This window comes from Lentinula edodes, assembly GCF_021015755.1.
Source record: "Lentinula edodes strain Le(Bin) 0899 ss11 chromosome Unknown C8R40scaffold_8, whole genome shotgun sequence".
In the NCBI taxonomy this organism is placed as follows: Eukaryota; Fungi; Basidiomycota; class Agaricomycetes; order Agaricales; family Omphalotaceae; genus Lentinula; species Lentinula edodes.
The window spans coordinates 526,478-550,213 of NW_025764314.1; the positions used below are offsets into that span (position 1 = coordinate 526,478).

Consider the following 23,736-nt stretch of genomic DNA (forward strand, 5'->3'; position numbering starts at 1 on the left):
GCCATGCTCCAGCTGAGCTGAGCGATACTTATACGTCGCATGAAAAATTGGCTGCACGAGTCATATGCTGTCATAAGGGACTTTAACGACTACTCTGCAGATCAAAGGATCGAGAATCGAGATGTCTTTATTGCTATGTTCAACAGACCTCCCGCATATTCTCATAGGCAATATCCAGCTCTTTTGGAAGAGTCATTAGCATCGTTGATAAGAACCGCCAGATATGTTATTTATGTAACACATTATAAGCGCCCTGATCAAATTTTATGTCCTGGTGGATTTTCACTCCCAGCTCTTGATGAGCACATCTCGAGCCGACTCTCAGCAACCTCAGTATGGTCGAAGACGGTCCAATACAGCTCAATCAATTCTAAGGCCTCCGCCTTTACCGACGCTTCCTCTCAAATATGGCGATTTTACAATATTGAACGCTTGGGTTCATGACTCGGACACCAAGGAATCGCCTGCTGTGATCTTGAACTCTATGTATTGGCCTGGAGTAGCTGAAGGAGATTTGCTTAGTGTATCAGCGGGTATAGAGACGTTAGCCGGGGCTTTCATATTTGTGGTGTCAAAGGAGGATCCTAATCTAAAGCCTCAGCTCCAGGTGCGTGGCCTCACCACACATTCGTGTTCTGTTTAACTGACCATCTCATAAGTACAGATATCCGTACCTAAAGCAATAGCTGAAGCGTTCGGCATAAGGAACAATAGCGAAGTTACAGTGACAAAGGTATTCGCATTCTTACTTCGTACGCATCACTGTCCTCAAAATAATTCTATAGGTTGACAAGCATAAATATGCCGCAGAGTATGTGGAACTTTCGTTTCAGGATCAGTATCTCGGAAGGAACGATATGTGGAGAATGGGAAAGTACCTGGTGGATCAATGTATATATGCAGAGCAGGAGGTTTCGTTTATTGGTTCCATTGCTGCAAAAATTAAAGACATATATATTAAAGACCAAAAGGTGTGTCTTTTCATATTCCCAACTATTCTGAAATTGAGGATTGCTACATGTAGGTTCCCGCAGCACTTATGACCTCTCACACCAAAATCGTCTACCGTTCCTTATCTGCCAAAGTCACTATTTTTATTCAAGTATGTCGCGAGCTTTGGGAATTTGCTGGTGACGGCGAACGTTACAACGAAAAAGTCGTACATTCCTTCCTTCCTGCACTTTTTGCCAAATGGAAAGAAGCCGGCACAAATCATACAGTAACGATTGTGCTTATTTCTCGTGTATATTACGATTCAAACGAGATCGAATACGCCGCGGGCCCTTTGCGTCGCGACGAACGTGGAGACTGGTATAAAGACTTTTATAAGGTCATCACGGATCTCGAGGTGATTCACGAATGGAAACCTACACTTGTCAGTTTGAAAAACTCGTTCTGGGACTTCCAAAGAGACATTTTACTTACCCATCATTATCATCGCGCGTCTCTGGACTCTTCGGCTGGAGGTGAATCAGAGCAAGTACGCCTGGTCGGACGGCTATCGTATGCTCATGATGGGCCTATACTAGAAGCTCTAAATCTCAACCTTTACCCCAGCGAGACGCACTATATCGATCGATCGTTGGTTCTTACGGGGACGACGACTATTCTCATAACTCCAGGAACTGGATACTTCCGTGTGTCGAAACAATTGTTACGTTTGACCACGAATCGCATGTTGGATCAGGGGTTCGGACTAGATCTTGTCTCCCTCACCAAGACCCCTTTGCATCAGAGTCCGATTTTTAGCTTTCAAGGGAGCGAACCTGAAATTCGGATGGAGAAAGACAACGGCTACGGTGTCCGTGCAATGGATCCACTGTGGGGAGGCGACGACGAACCAAGCGGAGAAAAGACAACTTTCTGGTGGGAGCCGTTCTGGGTTTCTATGTCCTTTTGGGATGAGCAAGTGGTAAGTTTTCGAGCAATCTATAGCGAGAAGAATCATTCAACTCTTTTTCCGCAGGACCTCCCGTTTAGGCAAGATAGGCACGTTTCCATTCATTTCAGGGCATCAAATAATCGTCTGAATTATTTTCCTAGGTTTGTTGCACGAGCGAAAATGCATGAAATTCAAATGCTGGGTCTCCTTGAACACGATGTGCTTGCAACAATTGATGTTCCATTTTTGAACGACCGTCAATCACCAGCAATACAACCGACTGTCCTTCCGACTAAGGCAGAAGCAGACGCATTCGACCTGGACATCTTTGCGTTGAAAGCTGAATCCAAATCCTTGGCGGCTGCCAAGCGTCCTCCTGTCGATACAGACAAGAATGCGCTTGACAACAGCAGTACACGAGTTTCTCAACGGAGTTCCACCATGACACAAATAAATACCATCGAAGAGAGTCCTGTACGGACGTCTCACTTACTTCCTGACGTTGACAATGCTCTCATTGCGTCTCCTTCTGTTTTGAAGGTTCCACTTACATCTTCCCCTCGTTCCACGTCGAGCCGTCGTTCTATTCGATCATCAACTTCGTCAATGCGCCGTATCCGGGTCGAAGATAGCAGTCCCTCGCGCAGCACTCTGACGTCCAAACTCACCCCATCTTGGATATTCAAACCATTTAGGAGTGGTCCCGTTGAACCACAGATCACCACAGAATCAGCTTCAGCGTCTGTGGCTAACCTGAGCAGCTCCGCATCTTCATCTTCCACAGCTGCCTTGAGTGCCTCTGTTTCATCACGTGCTACAAACCCTTCATTATTCGCTTCTCCATCTAAAATCTCCATAGCTCAAGCAAGCATAGCTCAAGCATCAACAGGTAGCTCGTCTGCCATTGCGACACCGATGGCTATCAAACGCACAATCTCTCGAGGTGGTACCTCCAGAGTCCTTGACGATGAGACAATCTTGAATGCCACTCGTAATGGCCTTTGGCGACGATCACCCTTGAACACTCCCCCTCGCGAAGAACAAACCTTTGGTGGTAAGCGGCGCAGTGTAATAGGCTCGCTGACAGGTCCATTTTCCTCATCTTCCTCATCTTCGCCGAGCTCCCGTCCAAATCCATCACAGCCACAAACCACGTTATCTTACTCGCAAGCATCTTTAGCTGCACGATGGCAGCATACATTTCCTGTACCTCCCTCCAAGCACGACATCAAATGGGGTTCCATCGTCACACCCTTTTGCCTCCCTTTGACTGTAGAATACTTCCCATCTTCGGCAGAGTTAGAAACGTCTTACGATGTATTCTCGTATGACTTTGTTGTTGACCCTCCGGAAATGCGCTCGTTCTTAGTGCTTCTCCCGAGTGATAAGAAGGGTTCTTCAGAAGGACAGCGAAGGGCATGGGCATTAGTGGTCATGCGTGGTATGGCTGCTGTAAGATTAGCACAGGGTTTTCAGTTTGTCATTCAGCCGCCTAAGAGCGGATCAAGCAAGGCAGCTGCGATTATCCCTTTTCGGCGTACACAGTCCTTCCTGAACGCAGACGAGGAGATGTCCCCGAAACCTATGGGTGCCGCCGAAGTGCTCCAGAACACGAATGATCCTGTATATCTAAGCATGAGTAATGAGATTCATCGCATTTCTTATACGGGTGAAGCAATACAGGTTCGAAGGTATGTGCGGCGTATGCCTTCAACACAGCCTTTTGATTACCAATGCCTCATTTGGCCAAAACTCGGAGTGGGTTATACAGAACACAAGACGACATTCACACCTCATGGACTTGAGAACTACGGATGGAACAGGTTCGTGGATTGTAAATATATGTCTGAAATGTGCTATCTGACCCCGCATTCGGCAGGCTGGATATGCTAGTTGCAGGATATGAGCATCAATTCAACGAATCTCTTCGGTATTGGCGAACGCGGTTCATCATCATACCTACATCAGAGCCTCCGACGTTGAAGACAGGACCTTCTGGAGAGACATTGAATGACGAAGAAGCTCGTATCCTCGGTATTGATAAACTTGCCGAGTCTTTCACAAAACTCCGTTGGCAGTCTCCGGAAGAAAAAGAAAAGGGAGGATCCTCACATCCCCCGATTCGATTCTTGCCCACAACTCTGAGTCCAGCCATGTCAGTTCTTGACGATGCTCTCATGGATCAACTAGATTCAATACATGCCGCTGGCCCGCTGAGAAAGAAAATGAAAAGCGAGCGGGAAATCGCTGATATGACATTGACTGCAATCGCTAAGGCCATGCGAGAAGAGGACGGTGTACCGATAAAACACAACCAATGGCATAAGTCTCACTATCCCGACTCATTTACTGGATTTGACTTCGTGTCGTGGCTTGTTCGAGAGTTTAGGGATGTCTCTTCCCGCGCACAAGGCGCGGAATGGGGGTCAAAATTGCAAGAACAGGGGCTTTTTGAGCATGTGCGAGGCCACCATAACTTTTTAGATGGGTGAGTTGACCTATTCTCTCGTTTGATTGGGAACTCATTCTATCTCCCAAGACATTATTTCTATCGGCTGAAAGGCGAATATCAGCAATCGTCTTCCACGCCTCGAAGGTGGTTTCGAACACGTACAGAAGACGTGATACCTCGAGGGCATTACCCGGGAAACAGTTCCCGGGCGTCTAACTCTAGCCCTCGCCGAAACAAAAAGAGGCTTATTCTGAGCCAGAGCATGGTCATTGATATTGATCCCAACAAGGTAACTTCCAGTCGTTCAGTGATTGTTTTCCGCGCACTTATTCCATTTCAAGCGGAGCGATCAAGCAGAAACAGTCCTCCTTCACCACGACCTAATACAAAATCCGGGTACCGTATTTCACTTCGAAATACAATGGATCGGTACAACTCCTCGTTACATTGAAGACCAACTACGTCTGTGGAGTCGTACCATCGAAAAATATGGACTCAGACTTGTTGAGGCCTATGTTGCTCAGATAGGTGACATTCGTAATCGCAACGCGTTCCAATCATGCTTCCCCGTTCGTTTGGCCGTTGCTCCGCCTATTTTAGCAGGGATCCCAGACCGTTTACCAGAGGGATCCTCCTCGACTCGGTACTTCGAATACGCCCTGCTTCGAAAATTTGGCTTCATCGTCGACGTCGAAGCGGCGGATCTTTATCCCAACAACGTAGACGTTATCTACTCTTACCGGCGTTCGCCCTTCAAATATTCGCAGTTTGTTCATCGTACCGGAGTGGCGTTTGTGCAATTGCTGGGTGGATCCCAAGGATTTTTGTTTCTAACCAATCGATTAATGGGTCCAGGGCGGTTGGGCACTACTTCAAAGAGTAAGGAGCACCGCCCAGCAGTGGATGCCGAGAGGATCCGTGTTGAAATGCATGGATTTTGTTCCAACAAGGACATGCTTGTGAAGTTTTATGATGAGGAGCTGTCGAAACTAGGACATGTCCCAGAAGAACCTCCCCCCTTGATAATTTAGACATATGATGGCAAGCTGAAGATTATTGGCTCCCGCGGCTTTTTTGAATTTTCGTCGAAGAAGGTCATAACTCTACAGGCTCACTCCGTGGGGGTGGTAAATATAGAGAAATTCAAGTAGGTCGTGACAGTAGTACACAAGGGAAGCTTGTATGAAGCTTTCTACCGAATATATCATGGATGAACGTACTCTAATTTTACAGTTCTGACTAGCATGAACTTTTCTTACAATCCAGCTGCAGTTCTCATAGCCGCATAATTGGGTGATCCCATACCTGACATCAGCCTCTTGGTGAGGAAATAATGATTCGAAGTTATAAGCATACACACCAGTGACGGGATCCCAACCTGCAATGAAAATCAGGAAGGAAGTTTCTTTCGATAACCTATAAGCACTAACCTTCGTTAGCTGAAAAACCCTCTGTTCCACAGCCGGGATTGTTTCCTACGAAATCAAAGTTCAAAAATATTGTCGGGAAGGGACCTCAAGAAACGTAGTACAGACCAATCGTTATGTCATTGAATGCCTGTGGGTTTGCGTATATCCACGGGTTCAAGAAACCCAGGGGCGACTTTCCGGCACTCAACAACTCGTCGTTTAATAACGCGATGACAGAGGAAAAAATGGGAGAAGAGCATGACGTGCCGCCGACATAATCGACATGACCATTGATGATGATTTCAACAGTTCCGCCTTGAGCTGAAACATCGGGGTAAGCGCGCCCCGATAACGAGCTTGCCTCGTTTTTGTGTGAAAGAGAAAGGAAGGAATCTAATGGGCACTCCAACCAACCAATCTAATACACAATATGCGAGTTCACTGCTATCAAATTTATTTAATAGCAAGGGGTAGCGTTGGCAAAGGTTCCGCAAAGCTTTGAGAGCTAAGTACGAAGCTTCGATCAATCAATTTGAATCGTTCTAAGGATTCGATGTATTCCTTTGATCAAGGTAGATTCAGCACGATTTGTGCTTTGGTTTGTATTGATTTGGGTATATCAAGAATTGGGGGTTTGAATCAAAGTAAATTAAAACCGAAACACACAGACCCCTACGGAGGGCTAGAACTATGTGCTGGCACAACCACACAGCGTGATTTGCCCTTAAGACCAACGACTGATCCTAAGTTCGAAGAATACCCAACAACTGGATATACTTCTCGCAGTCACAAGGAGCAGAACACAACGTTCCTATACTCACAAGTGCCGGGCCCGAATGGCTGCTAGCGAAGAGGTTTCAGTCTGGCGGGAGTGTGTCTTTCCTTTTTACGGATTAGCACTGCAACGTCGTCCCAAAATCACTTTCCATTCCAGATACATCGGATCGCTATTTATACATACAGAATATAGAGGCGCATAGTACAATCAATTTAATACAATAAACGTTCGGAACCGCAAGGAAACTTCTACACTCAGTCAGATACCATTTAATTTGAATCTACATGTCCTTATTTGGTCCATATTGGTTCCAAGATTCTAGTATACCTCCAAACATAGGTAGGTACTTCAATATTCATTTAATTTAATTGTTTTTAGAGAATGACTCGAATGGTGTTCAACTGTCATTGCGGTTCAACACTTACTTCGATCGTTTGTCATCTCGTCCGGAGGCAAATCAGCTCTCCTCGATTCTAATCCTATCAATCTGATTCATCTGGATTAAACTAATTGCTTCTCTCTTTCAACAGACACCCATTGTGCCTATACTCTATCAAGGGAGTTACGCATAGTATTCATTTAATTGCATTCTTCAATGTTTTCTACGTCAGGTCTCTTTGACATCCATTTGATATGTCTTCGGAGCCTCGCAGTACTTCGATCGTTCTTCTAGTCATTTTCCTTAACCATGCAACTTGATTGGTCTATTAGACTAAATCGCAGTCTTTTAGATTAATGCCTGATCTTGTTCTAGAAGGAGTATTTGATAATTCCTGAGTTCTAGAAAGTCATTTCGAGTCAATCCTCGGTTCATGGTCACTTGAGTAAGTTCTTCCAAACTCCTGCCAGTGTAAGGTCCAATAAGAATACCCTTGGTATGTCATACGTGAATGGTCATCCTTCGGATGTAGTCCGAGTCTGGTATAATCCTGCTTGACAAACAGGTAGACTGCTATCCGTAGGTAGTATCGGGGATGGGTAAACTGACCAACTTGTGGTAGTATGGGTATATGGTCCCTTCAACTTATTAGACTGATTCAGTATCGACTTTGACTGTCAATCTGGGTCTCAATTACAGTCCTCTTGATACAAATCTATACGTGAAAATGTCACAATTCACAGCATAGACGTCTAGCCAAAATTTAGGCGTGTCATCCCCCCCAAACTAAAGAATTTGACCGTCCTCGGTCATTCGTAGTTTTGTATCGGGAAAGGATACCCAATCTGTTATTAGATTGATTCGACAAGACTATATCTCCTTTTAATGTAAATCACTGGGTTTGGATCTCTACTTCTCCGTGCTCTCCAATCAATTTGGATGCCCTCAAATGGGTTTCTAGCGCCCATCTTATCAATTTATTCACACGCCTGCTACGAATCGCAACAGTTTAGCGCTCAAATTGAATTGAATGCTTTTGCGGTATTTGTATCACATTTCGAAATTTTAATTCACAATCTCTTCATCATCTAGTCACAGAACGAGCTTCCATTTCACGGAGAGCTGCTCTGACGTACACGCTGATTCATTGTGTACGTTTATTTGGTTCGGGGCACGGGGTTCAATGAAATTTTTCGTTGAAGTCCGTTTTCCCTCTTTATTCCTTTCTTTCATCTCGTTCTTATCAACTCAAAATGGCTGCCACTTCGAGTCAAACTCAGGCTGCAGCTTCGACCACGCTTCTTCCTACCTCTCTTATGGAGGCCCAGGTAATTCTGGCGGGTCTCTCATTCAAATCAACACTCCTTCTGTTCTTCGAGAGCGCTGTTTTTGTTCGTCTTCAACAGGGAGATTACTCCCCTCCTATGCTTGATTCTCAGAATTCCCCGGATTTCGATGGATCTACTGTTTTTCCAGCCTTTTCATATCCTCGTCCTCTGGTTCCTTTCTGCTTTCCTTCTAACACTTCGCGTCCTCTATCTGTTGCCTCAGGCCTGGACTTATATTGTTCAGCCCAAATGGCCGTGCGGACGTTACAAAGTGAGGATGAGGACTCCATTGACACCGATCCGATGGAGTTATATCATTTATTTGAGGAAGCCGCCCCGTATCTGGTGCGTATTCCACTTCTCATTGTTTTTATTTTATTTTAATTGTTCTTATTAGCTTTATATTCATGAATTCTGGATGGGAAGGGCGAATTGTCCTTTGTTCGCAGAACAAATACTTCTAGTTGCCGAGTTTTTATCTGCCCGTCTCCCCGCATTTCTTCGCGATAGCTTATTACAGCAGTGGGGAATTCCCCCTGAACATCGGTCTTCTTCTACGGTAAGTCTTTCTTGTTTCCGAAGCGATCCTTTCATTCATTTTAAATCGATTTGTAGGATGCTTCTGTTCTTGAACACTTCCCCACCATTCCTATTCCTTTCTGTCTTCGATTCCGCGAAGGGAGCGCCATGATGCGTCTGGCCCCTTCGAAGGATCTGGATGTTTTTGCTTCGTTACGTGGTAAGGATTCACCGGCGGTCACATCGAAAATTACTACTCCTTCACCACCTTTGGAGATCAAACCTTCGACACCTGCTCCCAAGGCACCTGTAGCTCCTCCTCGATTAATTAGAAGGAATCGGGAGTTAGAGAACCTCAAGACCGATGCCTCCTCGTTTCGTGAGTTATAAATTTAATTCATAGATTTTTGTTTTATTTATCCATTCTTTTCACTCAGTTGCTTCTCCCCGTTCCGCCCGTTCGAAAGACTCCGATAATGAGCTTTTGAGCGGTTTTCCTTTAGTAGACGCTGCTCCTCGAGCCTCTTCGTCTACCAAGGTTCCCGTTGACACGCCTAAATTTTGGCTAGACGTCTATGCTGTGAATTGTGACATTTTCACGTATAGATTTGTATCAAGAGGACTGTAATTGAGACCCAGATTGACAGTCAAAGTCGATACTGAATCAGTCTAATAAGTTGAAGGGACCATATACCCATACTACCACAAGTTGGTCAGTTTACCCATCCCCGATACTACCTACGGATAGCAGTCTACCTGTTTGTCAAGCAGGATTATACCAGACTCGGACTACATCCGAAGGATGACCATTCACGTATGACATACCAAGGGTATTCTTATTGGACCTTACACTGGCAGGAGTTTGGAAGAACTTACTCAAGTGACCATGAACCGAGGATTGACTCGAAATGACTTTCTAGAACTCAGGAATTATCAAATACTCCTTCTAGAACAAGATCAGGCATTAATCTAAAAGACTGCGATTTAGTCTAATAGACCAATCAAGTTGCATGGTTAAGGAAAATGACTAGAAGAACGATCGAAGTACTGCGAGGCTCCGAAGACATATCAAATGGATGTCAAAGAGACCTGACGTAGAAAACATTGAAGAATGCAATTAAATGAATACTATGCGTAACTCCCTTGATAGAGTATAGGCACAATGGGTGTCTGTTGAAAGAGAGAAGCAATTAGTTTAATCCAGATGAATCAGATTGATAGGATTAGAATCGAGGAGAGCTGATTTGCCTCCGGACGAGATGACAAACGATCGAAGTAAGTGTTGAACCGCAATGACAGTTGAACACCATTCGAGTCATTCTCTAAAAACAATTAAATTAAATGAATATTGAAGTACCTACCTATGTTTGGAGGTATACTAGAATCTTGGAACCAATATGGACCAAATAAGGACATGTAGATTCAAATTAAATGGTATCTGACTGAGTGTAGAAGTTTCCTTGCGGTTCCGAACGTTTATTGTATTAAATTGATTGTACTATGCGCCTCTATATTCTGTATGTATAAATAGCGATCCGATGTATCTGGAATAAAGAGGGATTTTGGGACGACGTTGCAGTGCTAATCCGTAAAAAGGAAAGACACACTCCCGCCAGACTGAAACCTCTTCGCTAGCAGCCATTCGGGCCCGGCACTTGTGAGTATAGGAACGTTGTGTTCTGCTCCTTGTGACTGCGAGAAGTATATCCAGTTGTTGGGTATTCTTCGAACTTAGGATCAGTCGTTGGTCTTAAGGGCAAATCACGCTGTGTGGTTGTGCCAGCACATAGTTCTAGCCCTCCGTAGGGGTCTGTGTGTTTCGGTTTTAATTTACTTTGATTCAAACCCCCAATTCTTGATATACCCAAATCAATACAAACCAAAGCACAAATCGTGCTGAATCTACCTTGATCAAAGGAATACATCGAATCCTTAGAACGATTCAAATTGATTGATCGAAGCTTCGTACTTAGCTCTCAAAGCTTTGCGGAACCTTTGCCAACGCTACCCCTTGCTATTAAATAAATTTGATAGCAGTGAACTCGCATATTGTGTATTAGATTGGTTGGTTGGAGTGCCCATTAGATTCCTTCCTTTCTCTTTCACACAAAAACGAGGCAAGCTCGTTATCTGGAGCCCACCGCGAGGGGTGGTTTTGAAGCTACAATTAGCTTGATAAATTAAATCGAACGTTTGTTTGGATTATATTCGATTATTTGGTAGAAGTGTGTTGATCTTTGTGATACCATTTCTGTGAACTGTCAACATTAGTTCATCAGGAAAACCGCGTACTTCGAAGAATTCGGAGAAAGCAGGAGTATTGACACCGGAAGAATATCGTAAAGCAGGAGTTGTATTTGGGAGATCTACGTTCGGCACATCAGCTCGAACATCCCTATTAAATCCTACGAACAAATCCAGTCGTCCATCCTCTTCTCAAATACCGACAGAAGAATCGCGTGGAAGTTCTGTTTCTAGAGGAACAGGATCATCTATATCTCGAGGAAGACTTACATCTTTGCCGAGGAATTTGAAGAAATCTAATCTCGATCCGAAAAGAAAGAGAAAAGAAATTAATCCGATTGATATTGAAGAAGATATAATTGAATTGATTGCTCCAGAGTCAATTTCAACATCTTCTACGTCGATTGAATCAACTAGATTGATAGATACGTTACATCAGACTATCTCTCAAACCAGTAACACGATTCAACCAGTCAAAATGACTACCAATAATTATGGAATGCCTGCGTTGTCAGCTGAAGCTAAGGCTGAGATTGATAAAGCCAGTGCGAAACTTCCAAGAAAGTATAAGACAGCACCATTATTTGATATAACTGATCCAAGTCAAATGATACCATGGTTCGAAGCTACTGAAAGCATATTTGAACATGGAGGGATTACATCTGACGAGGCTAAAGTAAGATTAGCTTTAGAATGGACGTCTTATAAAACGAGACAAGCATTAAGAGTCTTTGATTCGGTGAAGAAACCGAATTGGGATCAATTTAAAAAGGATCTAAAGAATATGTTTCCGCAATCTGTAGGAGACGAAAGAGGATCTAGATTATTGCTTGAACAATTGGTCCATCAATTTAATCCAATTGATGCAGGTGAACAGGAGAAGATGAGAATCTTCAGACTCCTCTTCGATGCTGAAATGAAAAAGCTGATGGATGAACCGAAAATGATCACAAACAGTGATGCAGTAAGATTGTTCTTGGCACCTATGACTCCCGAAGTAAGGAGAGGCGTGCTAGAAACAGTTGTGAAAGATGTATCAGTTACTTCTATGTCAGATAGACGAAAGGAAGACCCTTTCAAGATTGACGAAGTAATGAATGCGGCCGAGAAGTATATGATTGGGAGTTCATTTGATAACTACTATCAAACACTTTCCATTGCTTCTTCGAGCCCACCAATTAATAACCCTAATTCGTTTAGTAGGGGACACATTAATTTACCGTTTGCTGCAGATGTTCCCAAGACAGATAGGAATTATCTTCAGGTATTGAAACCCAAAGTAGAAGACGAATTTAAGGATCTTCTGGGAATTAAATTAGAAAGTTTGATCCCAAGGGAATTGACAGAAGAACAACAGCAAATGGTTGCGTTGAATAAAGACCTCATGGAGGCGAATATGAAAGAAATTAGAGCTGTGAAGTCATTACAGTCGCACTTCAAAGAAGGAGCAGACATTATGACGCAGTTAACAGCAGTAATGGCACAGATGGCCAAAGAAAATGCTAAAGGAATGATTAATTCGATACCACCGAGTGGTCCCTCGAATCAATCTAATAGATTTGAAAGAAATACGACACCGAAAAGTTCGAATGGAACTCAGTGGGCATGTTTCTTGTGCAAGTCGACAGATCATTTTATGAATGAATGTCCACACTTGCTGGAATTTACGAAAAGAGGTTGGATGATGCCTGAAGGAGGTGACTCGAAGCGTTACAAATTAAGGGACAACGCTAGAATGCCTCGAGATGATCCAAATGTACCTCGTTACAAGAAAATTGAACAAATGGCGAAAGACTTGGGATGGGATCGTGCTGAATCCTATTTTGCAAACATGGAAGATGACGAAGATGATAAAGTCATGGACCAGCAGATGAATCCTAACGTCAATCTAGCTGTTTGGATGACAAGAATAGAGGAACTATCAGATAGACTTGGGAATTTAGAAGCACACCGAGAAGATGATGTCCGTGTGTTCAACCAAGATAGTTCAAATGGAAAAAAATAAGTACTCCAATGAAGGAGCAGGATCGGTCCATGAGAACTTTAAGATCCAATGCTGTAGCTCCGGAGGAAAGTGAGAAAGCAAAACGAAATCAATTTAATGAAAATACGAAAAGATTAGTATTTGATGGGGTGCATATACCCAAGAAACCAGGTTTAATACCAGGGAAATTGGTTGAAACGACCAATGGAAATCAGAAAACAGTGAGATTTGAGGCTCCAAAGTCCATAGATCGGCCTTTGAAGAAGCCTTCAGTCACGATTGAAGATGTTAATGAATCTGATGACGAGGATGCTATTAAATTAATTCCTTCGTCAAGACCAACGAATCAAATTAATAGCGAACATAGACCGTATGATCATGTTCAACCTAGGACGTATCGTCCTATTCAAATTAATACGCCTACGAAGGTACCAAGAGACCAGACGAATCAAATTGATAGTCATGGATATACTCCAGCCTATAAAATTAGGAATGAAGTCTCGAGACCAGGTGTAGAAGAAGATATAGCAAAGATATTCGATGCTAAAGTTGATTTGAGTACAGAAGAATTAGCAGCTTTATCACCTGCTATCAGAAAAATTATTATGCGCAAGATACGCAATAGGAGAGTCCGACCAAGGACTAAAACGAATAACTACGTATCAACTTTATCCGAAGATGGAGAAACTGAAATTTTGGACGATCCGTCTAGGGTACAGATGATTGATACATGCATTAGAATTGAAGATCTTTGGCAGGATCAGACGGATATGTTTGAAGTCCTGACTGAAAGTCGTAATGACATTCCTGTGGGATCTATAGTGCAGAAAGACATTGTGGAAAGTTTTCTACGAGACCTTTCCATTGATGATGAACGAAGGAACATTGCCATAGTTGCTAATCAAAGCGTGGCATATGAAGACCATAGTGATCATCCAGTGGTAGTAGCGAATCAATCAAATGGATTACGTGCTGTTACTCCTGAAATCAATAATAAAGATGAAGAGATTGAAAGTGTATTGGACCAAGGTTCACAGATTGTTGTGATAGACCGATTGATAGCTATAGGTCTAGGAATTACTTGGGATCCAGAATTCACGATCAGAATGCAAGATGCAAGTGGAAAATTAAACCAAACTCTTGGTTTAGCAAGAAATATTCCATTTAAATTTGGTGAAGTTACGGTGTACTTACAACTACACGTACAAAATAAAGCACCATTTCAAGTGTTATTAGGGAGACCTTTTGACGTCTTGGTGGAAAGTGAAATTAAGACCTTTGGAAACGGAGATTCCGAGATAACAATCAGCGATCCGAACTCACACAAGAGGGTTACTGTAGGAACCTATCCTCGTGGCCAGAAAGGTCGAAACATTCAAATTAATACTTCACGATATAATGAATCAAAGAATGTAACACCTGATAATGAAAAATCGACAGGTGAAAACGATTTAAAGGGAAATTTTCATTCCTCGATGAGTTGAGTAGCGACCAAGGAGAGGATGAATACGCAATAAGCTTCCACTTTGATGAAAAGCAAAACATCGTATTAGATGGATACAAACGATGTGAACAAGAAACGTTCTCTAAGAAGGAGCTTTCTGAAGCATATGTTCTTGCATCTAGGGAACATTTGAAATCTCAAGATGAGCAAGCTGAAGAAATAATTGATTGTTACCTTAATCAAAAGACGATTGGGGATAAACAAGTATTCTGTGTATGGAGAGATGGTGTTTTAGGCGAATTTGACGATCAATTGAATAATGACCAATTCAATTTAAATCCTATAAAGTCGTTCTTCCTTCAAAATGGGAGGATCAAGCCTAAACCCATACGAAAGAAAGTTCAGAAGAGGCGATTTGTTGAACCTATACTGCAAAATTTTAGTTTGGGGGAGAATTGCGATAAATCTGAATCCACAGAAACCACACAGAATCAATGTAATAACGAAAATACCTCTGAAACGATCAGAGATGATAATTGGAATAAACCTAAAAACTCTCAAAGAACTAGGAAGAGAATAGTTCGATATGAAATACTCAAAAGAGGAACTGAATCATTCCAAAGATCTCAACCGAGTTTTGAGAAAGTAAGATATGAGTCGAGGCAACGAAAGAAAGGAAAGGCCCAGGACTCGAAGGACAAGAAGGAGAATGTTCAGGCAGATGTAGTGACTGAACCTCCAATAAACAAACTTGAAGAACGTATTAAATTGAATCAGCAGGATAGATCTCCTATCAATTTAATAGATGAAACGAATAAACAAGTAGATAATGAAGCCATAGGAGTCGAGAAACCAATTAACTTGAATACAGAAGAAGTGTTTACAAAGTATAAACCAGTTGATAAGAAGGTTAACCCTATAAAGGCAACGTTACCAGATGAATTTCGAATTGAGAGACACATTCATGGTGATCCGTTATTGGAACTACCTGAACTGTCGAAACATCCTAAACCGTTTGCTCCTACGGGAAGATATACGGAAGAAAGGAAAGAGATTATAGATAAGAATCATCCTGAAGGATTTTTGTGGGAACAAGAAAGAGATCTTATGCACGAAATGATGTGTAAACAGGAAGCAGGTTTTGCTTGGGAACCAAGTGAAGCTGGAACCTTTAAAAATGAATTCTTTCCACCTGTGAAAGTACCTGTAATTCCACATGAACCGTGGGTTGAAAGGAATATACCTATTCCGCCAGGTATCTTCGAGGATGTGTGCAAAATAATTAAAAGTAAAATTGACTCAGGAATATACGAACCATCGAATGCTAGTTATCGTTCGAAATGGTTCTGTGTCATTAAGAAAGATGGCAAGAGTCTACGATTAGTACATAGTTTGGAACCTTTGAATAAGGTTACCATCCAACACTCAGGCGTACCTCCTGCAACTGCAGATCTAGCAAGATCCTTCAGTGGAAGATCTTGTGGAGGAACCTTAGATTTATATGTTGGATATGATGAACGAGAATTAGATCAATTGTCTAGAGACATGACGACGTTTCAAACGCCGTATGGACCACATAGGTTAGTAAAATTACCTATGGGGTGGACGAATTCTGTACCTATATTTCACGATGATGTGACATATATTCTACGAGACGAAATACCACACGTAACCATTCCTTACATTGATGATGTACCTGTAAAAGGACCATCAACTCGATATGAATTACCAGAAGGAGGTTATGAAACTATTCCAGAAAATCCTGGAATTAGACGATTTGTTTGGGAACATTTCCAAAACATGAATAGAGTAATACAACGAATGAAATATGCAGGTGGAACCTTCAGTGGAACCAAAGCATTTCTTTGTTGTGAGGAAACAATTGTCGTAGGACATAGATGTACCTATGAAGGCAGTATGCCCGAAGAACATATTGCTCAAGTAGTCCTAGAATGGCCTCCCTGTCGTGATAAGACTGAGGTTCGAGCATTCTTAGGGACTGCAAGTCAATTGAGAATGTTCATTGCGAACTTTGCTAAGAAAGCAGCTCCTTTGACTAAGTTGACAAGTAATGTTCCATTTGAATGGAATGAAAAATGTGACAAAGCAATGGACGAATTAAAGGATGGAATCCGAGACTGTCCAGCTTTGAGACCAATTAATTTTGATTGGGATGTTTACTTAGCGGTGGATACCTCTTACAAAGCTGTGGGATGGTATATCTATCAAATTGATCCGACTGAAAAGAAGAAGTTTTTCAATTACTTTGGATCAATGACTTTGAATGAACGTGAAGCACGATTCTCGCAATCTAAGAGAGAATTGTATGGCTTAAAATTAGCATTGGAAGCTAGTTATTATCATGTCTATGGATGTAGACGTTTAACAGTTGAAACCGATGCAAGTTATATTAAAGGCATGTTAGACAATCCAAGTTGTGGTCCTAATGCAACCATAAACCGTTGGATTGAGCATGTACGAAACTATCACTTTACATTAATCCATGTAAAAGGTGCAACCCATGGTCCTGATGGATTGTCACGAATCACACCTGGTGGATGGCAAACAAAACGTCCAGAAGTAAATCCAGAAGATTACGTTGATGAGGATGGTGGGGAACCAATTAATTTTATTATGGGAGATGGGGAAACGGAAGAGCCGTATCAATTTGATGACTTCAAAGATCAAATTGACCCTAGAAGTGGTTACTTATACGAAACAGCTCAAGAAGCTGATGATATTGAATTAGATGTACAAGAAGCTCTAGATGAAGAGCGTAGCTACGAGATTCGTAGGAACCACATGTTAGAATCCAAAGACGCGACATGTGAAGTCTTCAGTAGGAATTTGTTCCCTACTTTTGACGAAGAATTTGTACAAAATAATCCGTACCCCGAAGCACATAGATCTTCTGAGGGTAATAGATTAGACGAATTAATTCCTTTGATTGGGAAGTACTTGTCGAACCCATCAGATGAATCTCTGAGTGAAATGTCAAAAGATGAACGGATTAAATTTATTAGATTGATTAAGAAATTTCAAGTGGACGACCAAGGAAGGTTGTACCATAGAAATACTGATCAACCTGATCAACCACAATTAGTGGTGGAGAAAGAAAAGCGTATGCACATGTTGAATAGTGCACATGATTGTTTAGGACATAAAGGAGTCTTTGCAACAAATGATTTCTTGCAGAAACGATTCTGGTGGCCTGACATATATAAAGACGTGGAATGGTATGTGAGATCATGTAAGGAGTGTCAAAATAGACAGATGAAGCTGTTGAAAGCACCTCCTACTTTGATGCATACACCTTCATTGTTTCAGAAGGTACATGTCGATACAATGATAATGTCGATTCCATCTAATGGATGTAAATACATCATCCATGGAAGGGATTCACTGTCTTCGTGGTCGGAGGCCCGGGCAGTAAAACATGAGAATGCTAGAACTTTAGGAGAATGGTTCTTTGACGATATAATTTGTCGTTGGGGATGTCCTGAAGAAGTGGTGACCGATAATGCAGGTCAAATGAAAAACATGCTAGCTTGGTTAGAAGAGAAGTATGGAATTAAAGGAATAAGAATTTCCGCCTACAACTCTCAAGCTAATGGAAAGATTGAAAGAGCGCATTTGGACATACGCCAGGCTTTAATTAAAGCAACTGGTGGAGATATATCTAAATGGTTCTACTTTTTGAAAATGATACTATGGGCGGATAGAGTAACACCGAGACGTGTGGAATCGACTTGGTTGGTGAATCCACCTAATAGAATCTTAACTAGAGATGAATTAATTGGATATCGTGCTCAAGCTCTGTCGAAACATAACTCATTCATTGAGAAAGTACGACGTAGAGTAGATGCAAATAAAGTTGCAGAGCTACGAAGATTTGAACGAAAATATAGACATACAATTAAAGATTGGGATTTCAAACCAGGTCAATTGGTCCAGGTTAGGAATTCTGGAATTGAAAAGAGTTTGGATAGAAAGATGTACCCAAGATATAGAGGACCTATGGTCGTAATCAGACGAACTAAGGGTGGCTCTTATATTATTGCTGAAATGGATGGAACAATACTCAAAGAGAAGGTCGGAGCCTTCAGAGTATTGCCGCATTTCACGCGAAATGAACCAATTGAATTGCCAAACAATATTCACGAACTTATCGACTTAACTGCCGAACAATTAGATTTAATGGTAGAAGACGAAGATGAATATTGGATGACACCAGAAAATGATTACATATTCGATGCCATACCGCGTCTGAGACTATCAGATACTGACTCTGACGAAGAACTCAGTGAGGGAGAGGATCAATAATTAGATTGAAACTCTGGTGATATACTGTTACAAATAAACATCATAAAATGAATGGCGATGGTAAGATGATGCATCTACTATACAGCTGTGATGGCGTAAAGACAGTAGGCATGGAATGAACGAATACGAATTGAAGAAACCATGTAAAGACAGTGGGTCAACACGAACAACTGTTTTTATAATATTTATGGGTTTTAAACGAATGCATCTAAATGATGATGTATTAATTTAAATGAATATCAATTAGATGGATTGCAGACCTAGGCAGAGACGTGTCCTTTGTCTTCCATCATAGGAGTAACACCACGAGTGAATGGAGTAGTGGCTCGTTCGACGGTCTTAGGGACTGGAACAGCAATCTCTGTAGGAGTGACGATGGTGTCCTCAGAACCAGTAGTGGGAATACTCTGAGCAGTAGCGAAACTTGCGTCAGAAGCAGAAGAGTCTGAACCAGAATCTTGGCGACTTTTCAAGATGCTGCAAGCTTCGTCCGCAATTACCTTGGCAATACGTGCACGAGTTGCATAAGTCTTGACCAGGTTTGCGTTAAATTCGAATTCAGCTGCCTGAAAGTTGAGTGTAGCAGCAATGAATTTGGTACTTTGCGACTCAAGAGGAGCTGGTGGAGTATCGAGATTGGAAGATACGACTTGAGCAAGAGCATGATTGATATGCTTGCTATGGGTCACTAAATCACGAAATAAGAATCCATTTGATACGGATTTGAATTAAATTGATTCACCTTTATCTTCAGCGAGGCACGACATACAGTTAGAAGAAACATGACTGTCAGCGTGGCAATGAACCTTGCTGAGACGAGGAGGAACATCGTTCACAGCAGACTTTTCTTCCTTATTGGAACCTTTGTTGGAACCAGTAGTGGGATAGGGAGTGCTGCGACGATTCTACGACATGGAATGAGTCGTGGATACAGAACATGATAACATTCTAACTCACCTTGATAAAAGAGAGAGTAGGCTTCTGTTTGAAACTGCGTTCAGTTCCAGACACCAACTCGTCCTCGGAGGCTGAGTTCATCTAAACGAAATTGATAAATCAAATTAATTGAGATCAGATCTGAAGATTTACCTCGACATCAGAGTCGAAACGAACAGATCTAAGTTCCCGTTTGATGTCACGAGAGGAAGCAAATCTTGTTGATTTCTTCTTAGACTTCTTCACGAAACGAGAATTTTCGGAACGAGTAGAAGCCTCGTGATCCGAATGAACTGAACGAGCACGATCGAGGAGGCGATTCCTGACGAAAGTGTTCTGAAAAGACTATTAATGTAAATAGTCATGAATGAAATTGATACATACACGAGCATCATTGGCAAAAGCCATGAACTTGAGATGTTGCTCGAAGTGAGAATCACTAACGATGTCAGGAAATAGTTTGTGCCCGAGACACAAAGTATCGATAATGCTCTGACGAGCAGTCAAGTTAGAAATTTGTCTAACATGACTACGAAGTGTAACAGGCTTTTCCTGGTAATAAACGATTTAAATTAATACGTATCAATTAAATTTGAATGTAGAAAACATACCAAGAGATCATGAAGATACTCGGTAGACCGACGAAGGACAGAAATTGTCGCCTTGTCGGGACTGTTCGTCTTCTTGCCTTTGTACGAAGCAAGTAGCTGCTGCAAAGCACCCAAGTGGGGCTCAGCAACTCGAGCAATGTCAAGATCCTTCTTGTGGTGGATAGGCATGCTAGGATGAACGATAATAGATGTTGATGGAACTTTGTATGGAATGAGAGCTCGACTGAGTTCGACTAATGCAAGTCGACTTGGAACGAATGGCATATTGATAGTCGGTTGGCCCGAGCTTTTATACCGAAACAGTGAAATCAAGCTCCTGACCAAATTAGGACAACTGAGGACAGTTGGATTCTTTAGTTTGGGGGAGGAGGATATCGATTTGATTGAAAATTTACAAAAATTTCAATTAGACTAATAGTTTTGCAATTACATTGAATGGTATTGCGAACGCAGTAACCCAGAATTGATCAAAGCGATCATACAGAAGGACAAAATAAGCGGAATGAGTAAAGAAACTGCGATCAGAACCTGAAAGTGGAGTTGAGAATACTTCCCGACGTTGTTATGATCAATGGCGAACGGAGATCGACTTGAGCACTCAGGACAATGAAGACAGGAAAGTCTTGCGGTCCTGATCTCGCATGAAAAGTTCATGCCAGGATCCGGAATGGAGTTTTACTTTGAACCCCTATTCAAAGGTGGAACTCAGAATTGGTTCGATAATTTGCAAGCACTCATTCAGATTAAAACATGAATTGAGTAAACAAGGTATTGAGAGAAGAGAAAATGTATCTACTCATTCAAATTAATAGGAATGAGCAAGAGCAGCTCCTCAATCAAAGTAAATGGGATAAACCAAGTACTTTGTCTAGAACTTAGGTTCACTCATTCAAATTAATATGAAAGTGAGCATAAAAGCTCATAAATTGATATGTACAAGATAGCAGTAAAGCTATCCACAACTAAAGCAATAGGTAAATGTACCTACAAGAAATACAAGAAAATACAAAAAAGATATTAGACTAATAAATCTAATAAAGTGAAATGGTCTCGAGCGACCGGTGGTCCTGAAAAGGTCCATAGATGAGATATTGGGTTGAAAAACCCGGATGACATGACCGCGAGTGGTCAGCTATAATGAAATATGCAGGTTAAAAAACCCGTCCGTCCGTGTGTGCATAAGAAAAACAAAATTAAAATAATAAAAAGAAAACGACGCCACGACCCCAAGGAACCAGCCACGATTAGAGAGTCTGCGCTGGCTCTGCCCCCTTTTCAGGAGACAGAGCTGGCTCGGCCAGACTCTCGATTGCAGGAAGATCCAATTCCATTGGAATGGATCCCCCTACTTGACTGCTGGCACCCTCGTCCGCAGACCCCCTCTCGACTTCCTTGAGGCCTTCCAAAGCCTCGGTAGCAGAATCCGGAGGCGGGGAAGACTCGACCAGGTGTCCGTGTTCGTCGATATGCGCCGTTGATTCGCCGGAATGGATGCTGCGTAGCAGATCGATCCATTCCCCCGGAGTTCGATTGTCGAAGTCCAGTCCACTCAAATTGAATGGACTGGGCCAACGGAATAGAGTGGCCATAAGGGTCCACTCATTTAGACTAATTGCCCGACGATTGGGCTCGGCGGCCTTGAGTGCCTCGAGTACAACGATAGGGTCCTCTCCTGCATTCTGCAGATCCAAAATGGATCGCAGAAAGAGGTCCCGCGTGGTGTCGAAAAGAGACCCAAGCTGTTTCAATTGATCGTTGAGGTCGGTGGCTCGTCGTAATGAGTTTGCTAGATCTAAATAAAATCAAATGAATCAAATTAAATAAATTAAATCAAATAGAATACCAAAACTCACTATGCGTACTGCTAGTCGAAGCTTTATGGAGCGCATTGAGCGCGTCCATAGCCAGCTCCACGTCCAAGGATCCCAAGCACTTCAAACTCCGTGAGGAGCAGGCTTGACACTTATATCCTGGAAGAGGAGCTGAGTTGGCTTCCAAGTCCCCGCGAGCAAGCGCCGAAACGCAAGCTTGACTGGGAAGGGAAGGCTGCATAAAATAAAGCCATATTAGCAATTAAATTAAAATAAGATATTAGAAGACAACTTACGTCGCGAATTACCCGATTAACCCGCATCAAGTCCTGCATCGTAAAACGAGCATTTTGGGTCTCCAAAATGGAGCCCAGCTCGACGAAGTCAGGGTCAATGGCTAGCAAGGGGTTTTCTCGACTTAAGGCAGCGCTATTCTATTAAATTAATAGAGTTAGCATTTTGAATGAATTAAATGGAATGACTAAGACTTACCCTGGCATGTGCGAACTTTGGGAAAGGAGTGAAGGCACCAGTTGACTGTTCTGGAAGTCGTAGTCGTCCTTGAGCATCCGCCAGTAGTACCGGTTGGAAGGTACTCTCTGGGGAACGCTCAGGAGCGGACTTTGTGGCAGCCTTGGATGCTCGTTTGGGAACGGTTACCCGTTTAACTGGACGACGGGGCAATGAAGCTACAATCCCATTAAATTAGTAAAATAAAACGAAATAAATGAAGAATATACTTTACCAGAAATGGAAGATGTCGTTTTAAGGCGTTTTGGAGGGGGCGCAGAGTCCTCCTCCTCATCCTCATCTTCGGATTCAACTTCGTTGGAAGCCGAATCTTCATCAGTGACAACAATTTGTCGCGCTTTTCCTTTAGAAGCGGCCGGAGCAACTTTCCTCGAACGAGGGGGAAGTCGAACTCTCTTATAGACCAAAGCAGAAGTAGAAGGGTCGGGGGCTTTTGAATCTTCAACTACCTTGACCGTAGTTTTGGATTTAGGCTCCTTCCTGCCCACGGGAACCTTGGTAGACGAAGAGGCTCGAGGAGCAGCGTCTACTAAAGGAAAACCGCTCAAAAGCTCATTATCGGAGTCTTTCGAACGGGCGGAACGGGGAGAAGCAACTGAGTGAAAAGAATGGATAAATAAAACAAAAATCTATGAATTAAATTTATAACTCACGAAACGAGGAGGCATCGGTCTTGAGGTTCTCTAACTCCCGATTCCTTCTAATTAATCGAGGAGGAGCTACAGGTGCCTTGGGAGCAGGTGTCGAAGGTTTGATCTCCAAAGGTGGTGAAGGAGTAGTAATTTTCGATGTGACCGCCGGTGAAACCTTACCACGTAACGAAGCAAAAACATCCAGATCCTTCGAAGGGGCCAGACGCATCATGGCGCTCCCTTCGCGGAATCGAAGACAGAAAGGAATAGGAATGGTGGGGAAGTGTTCAAGAACAGAAGCATCCTACAAATCGATTTAAAATGAATGAAAGGATCGCTTCGGAAACAAGAAAGACTTACCGTAGAAGAAGACCGATGTTCAGGGGGAATTCCCCACTGCTGTAATAAGCTATCGCGAAGAAATGCGGGGAGACGGGCAGATAAAAACTCGGCAACTAGAAGTATTTGTTCTG

At 42.5% G+C, this 23,736-nt stretch overlaps 1 protein-coding gene across 1 annotated transcript; it reads left to right on the top strand.

Moving 5' to 3' along the window:
* Positions 1–298: 298 nt before the first annotated feature.
* C8R40DRAFT_1039083 (uncharacterized protein) lies at positions 299–5,365 on the top strand (the record flags this gene model as incomplete). Its single annotated transcript, XM_046223798.1, has 8 exons — positions 299–607; positions 665–733; positions 786–971; positions 1,025–1,912; positions 1,967–3,705; positions 3,762–4,370; positions 4,422–4,623; positions 4,676–5,365. 8 exons carry the CDS (start codon positions 299–301, stop codon positions 5,363–5,365), a joined length of 4,692 nt encoding a protein of 1,563 aa, XP_046089041.1.
* Between the last annotated feature and the right edge of the window lie 18,371 nt (positions 5,366–23,736).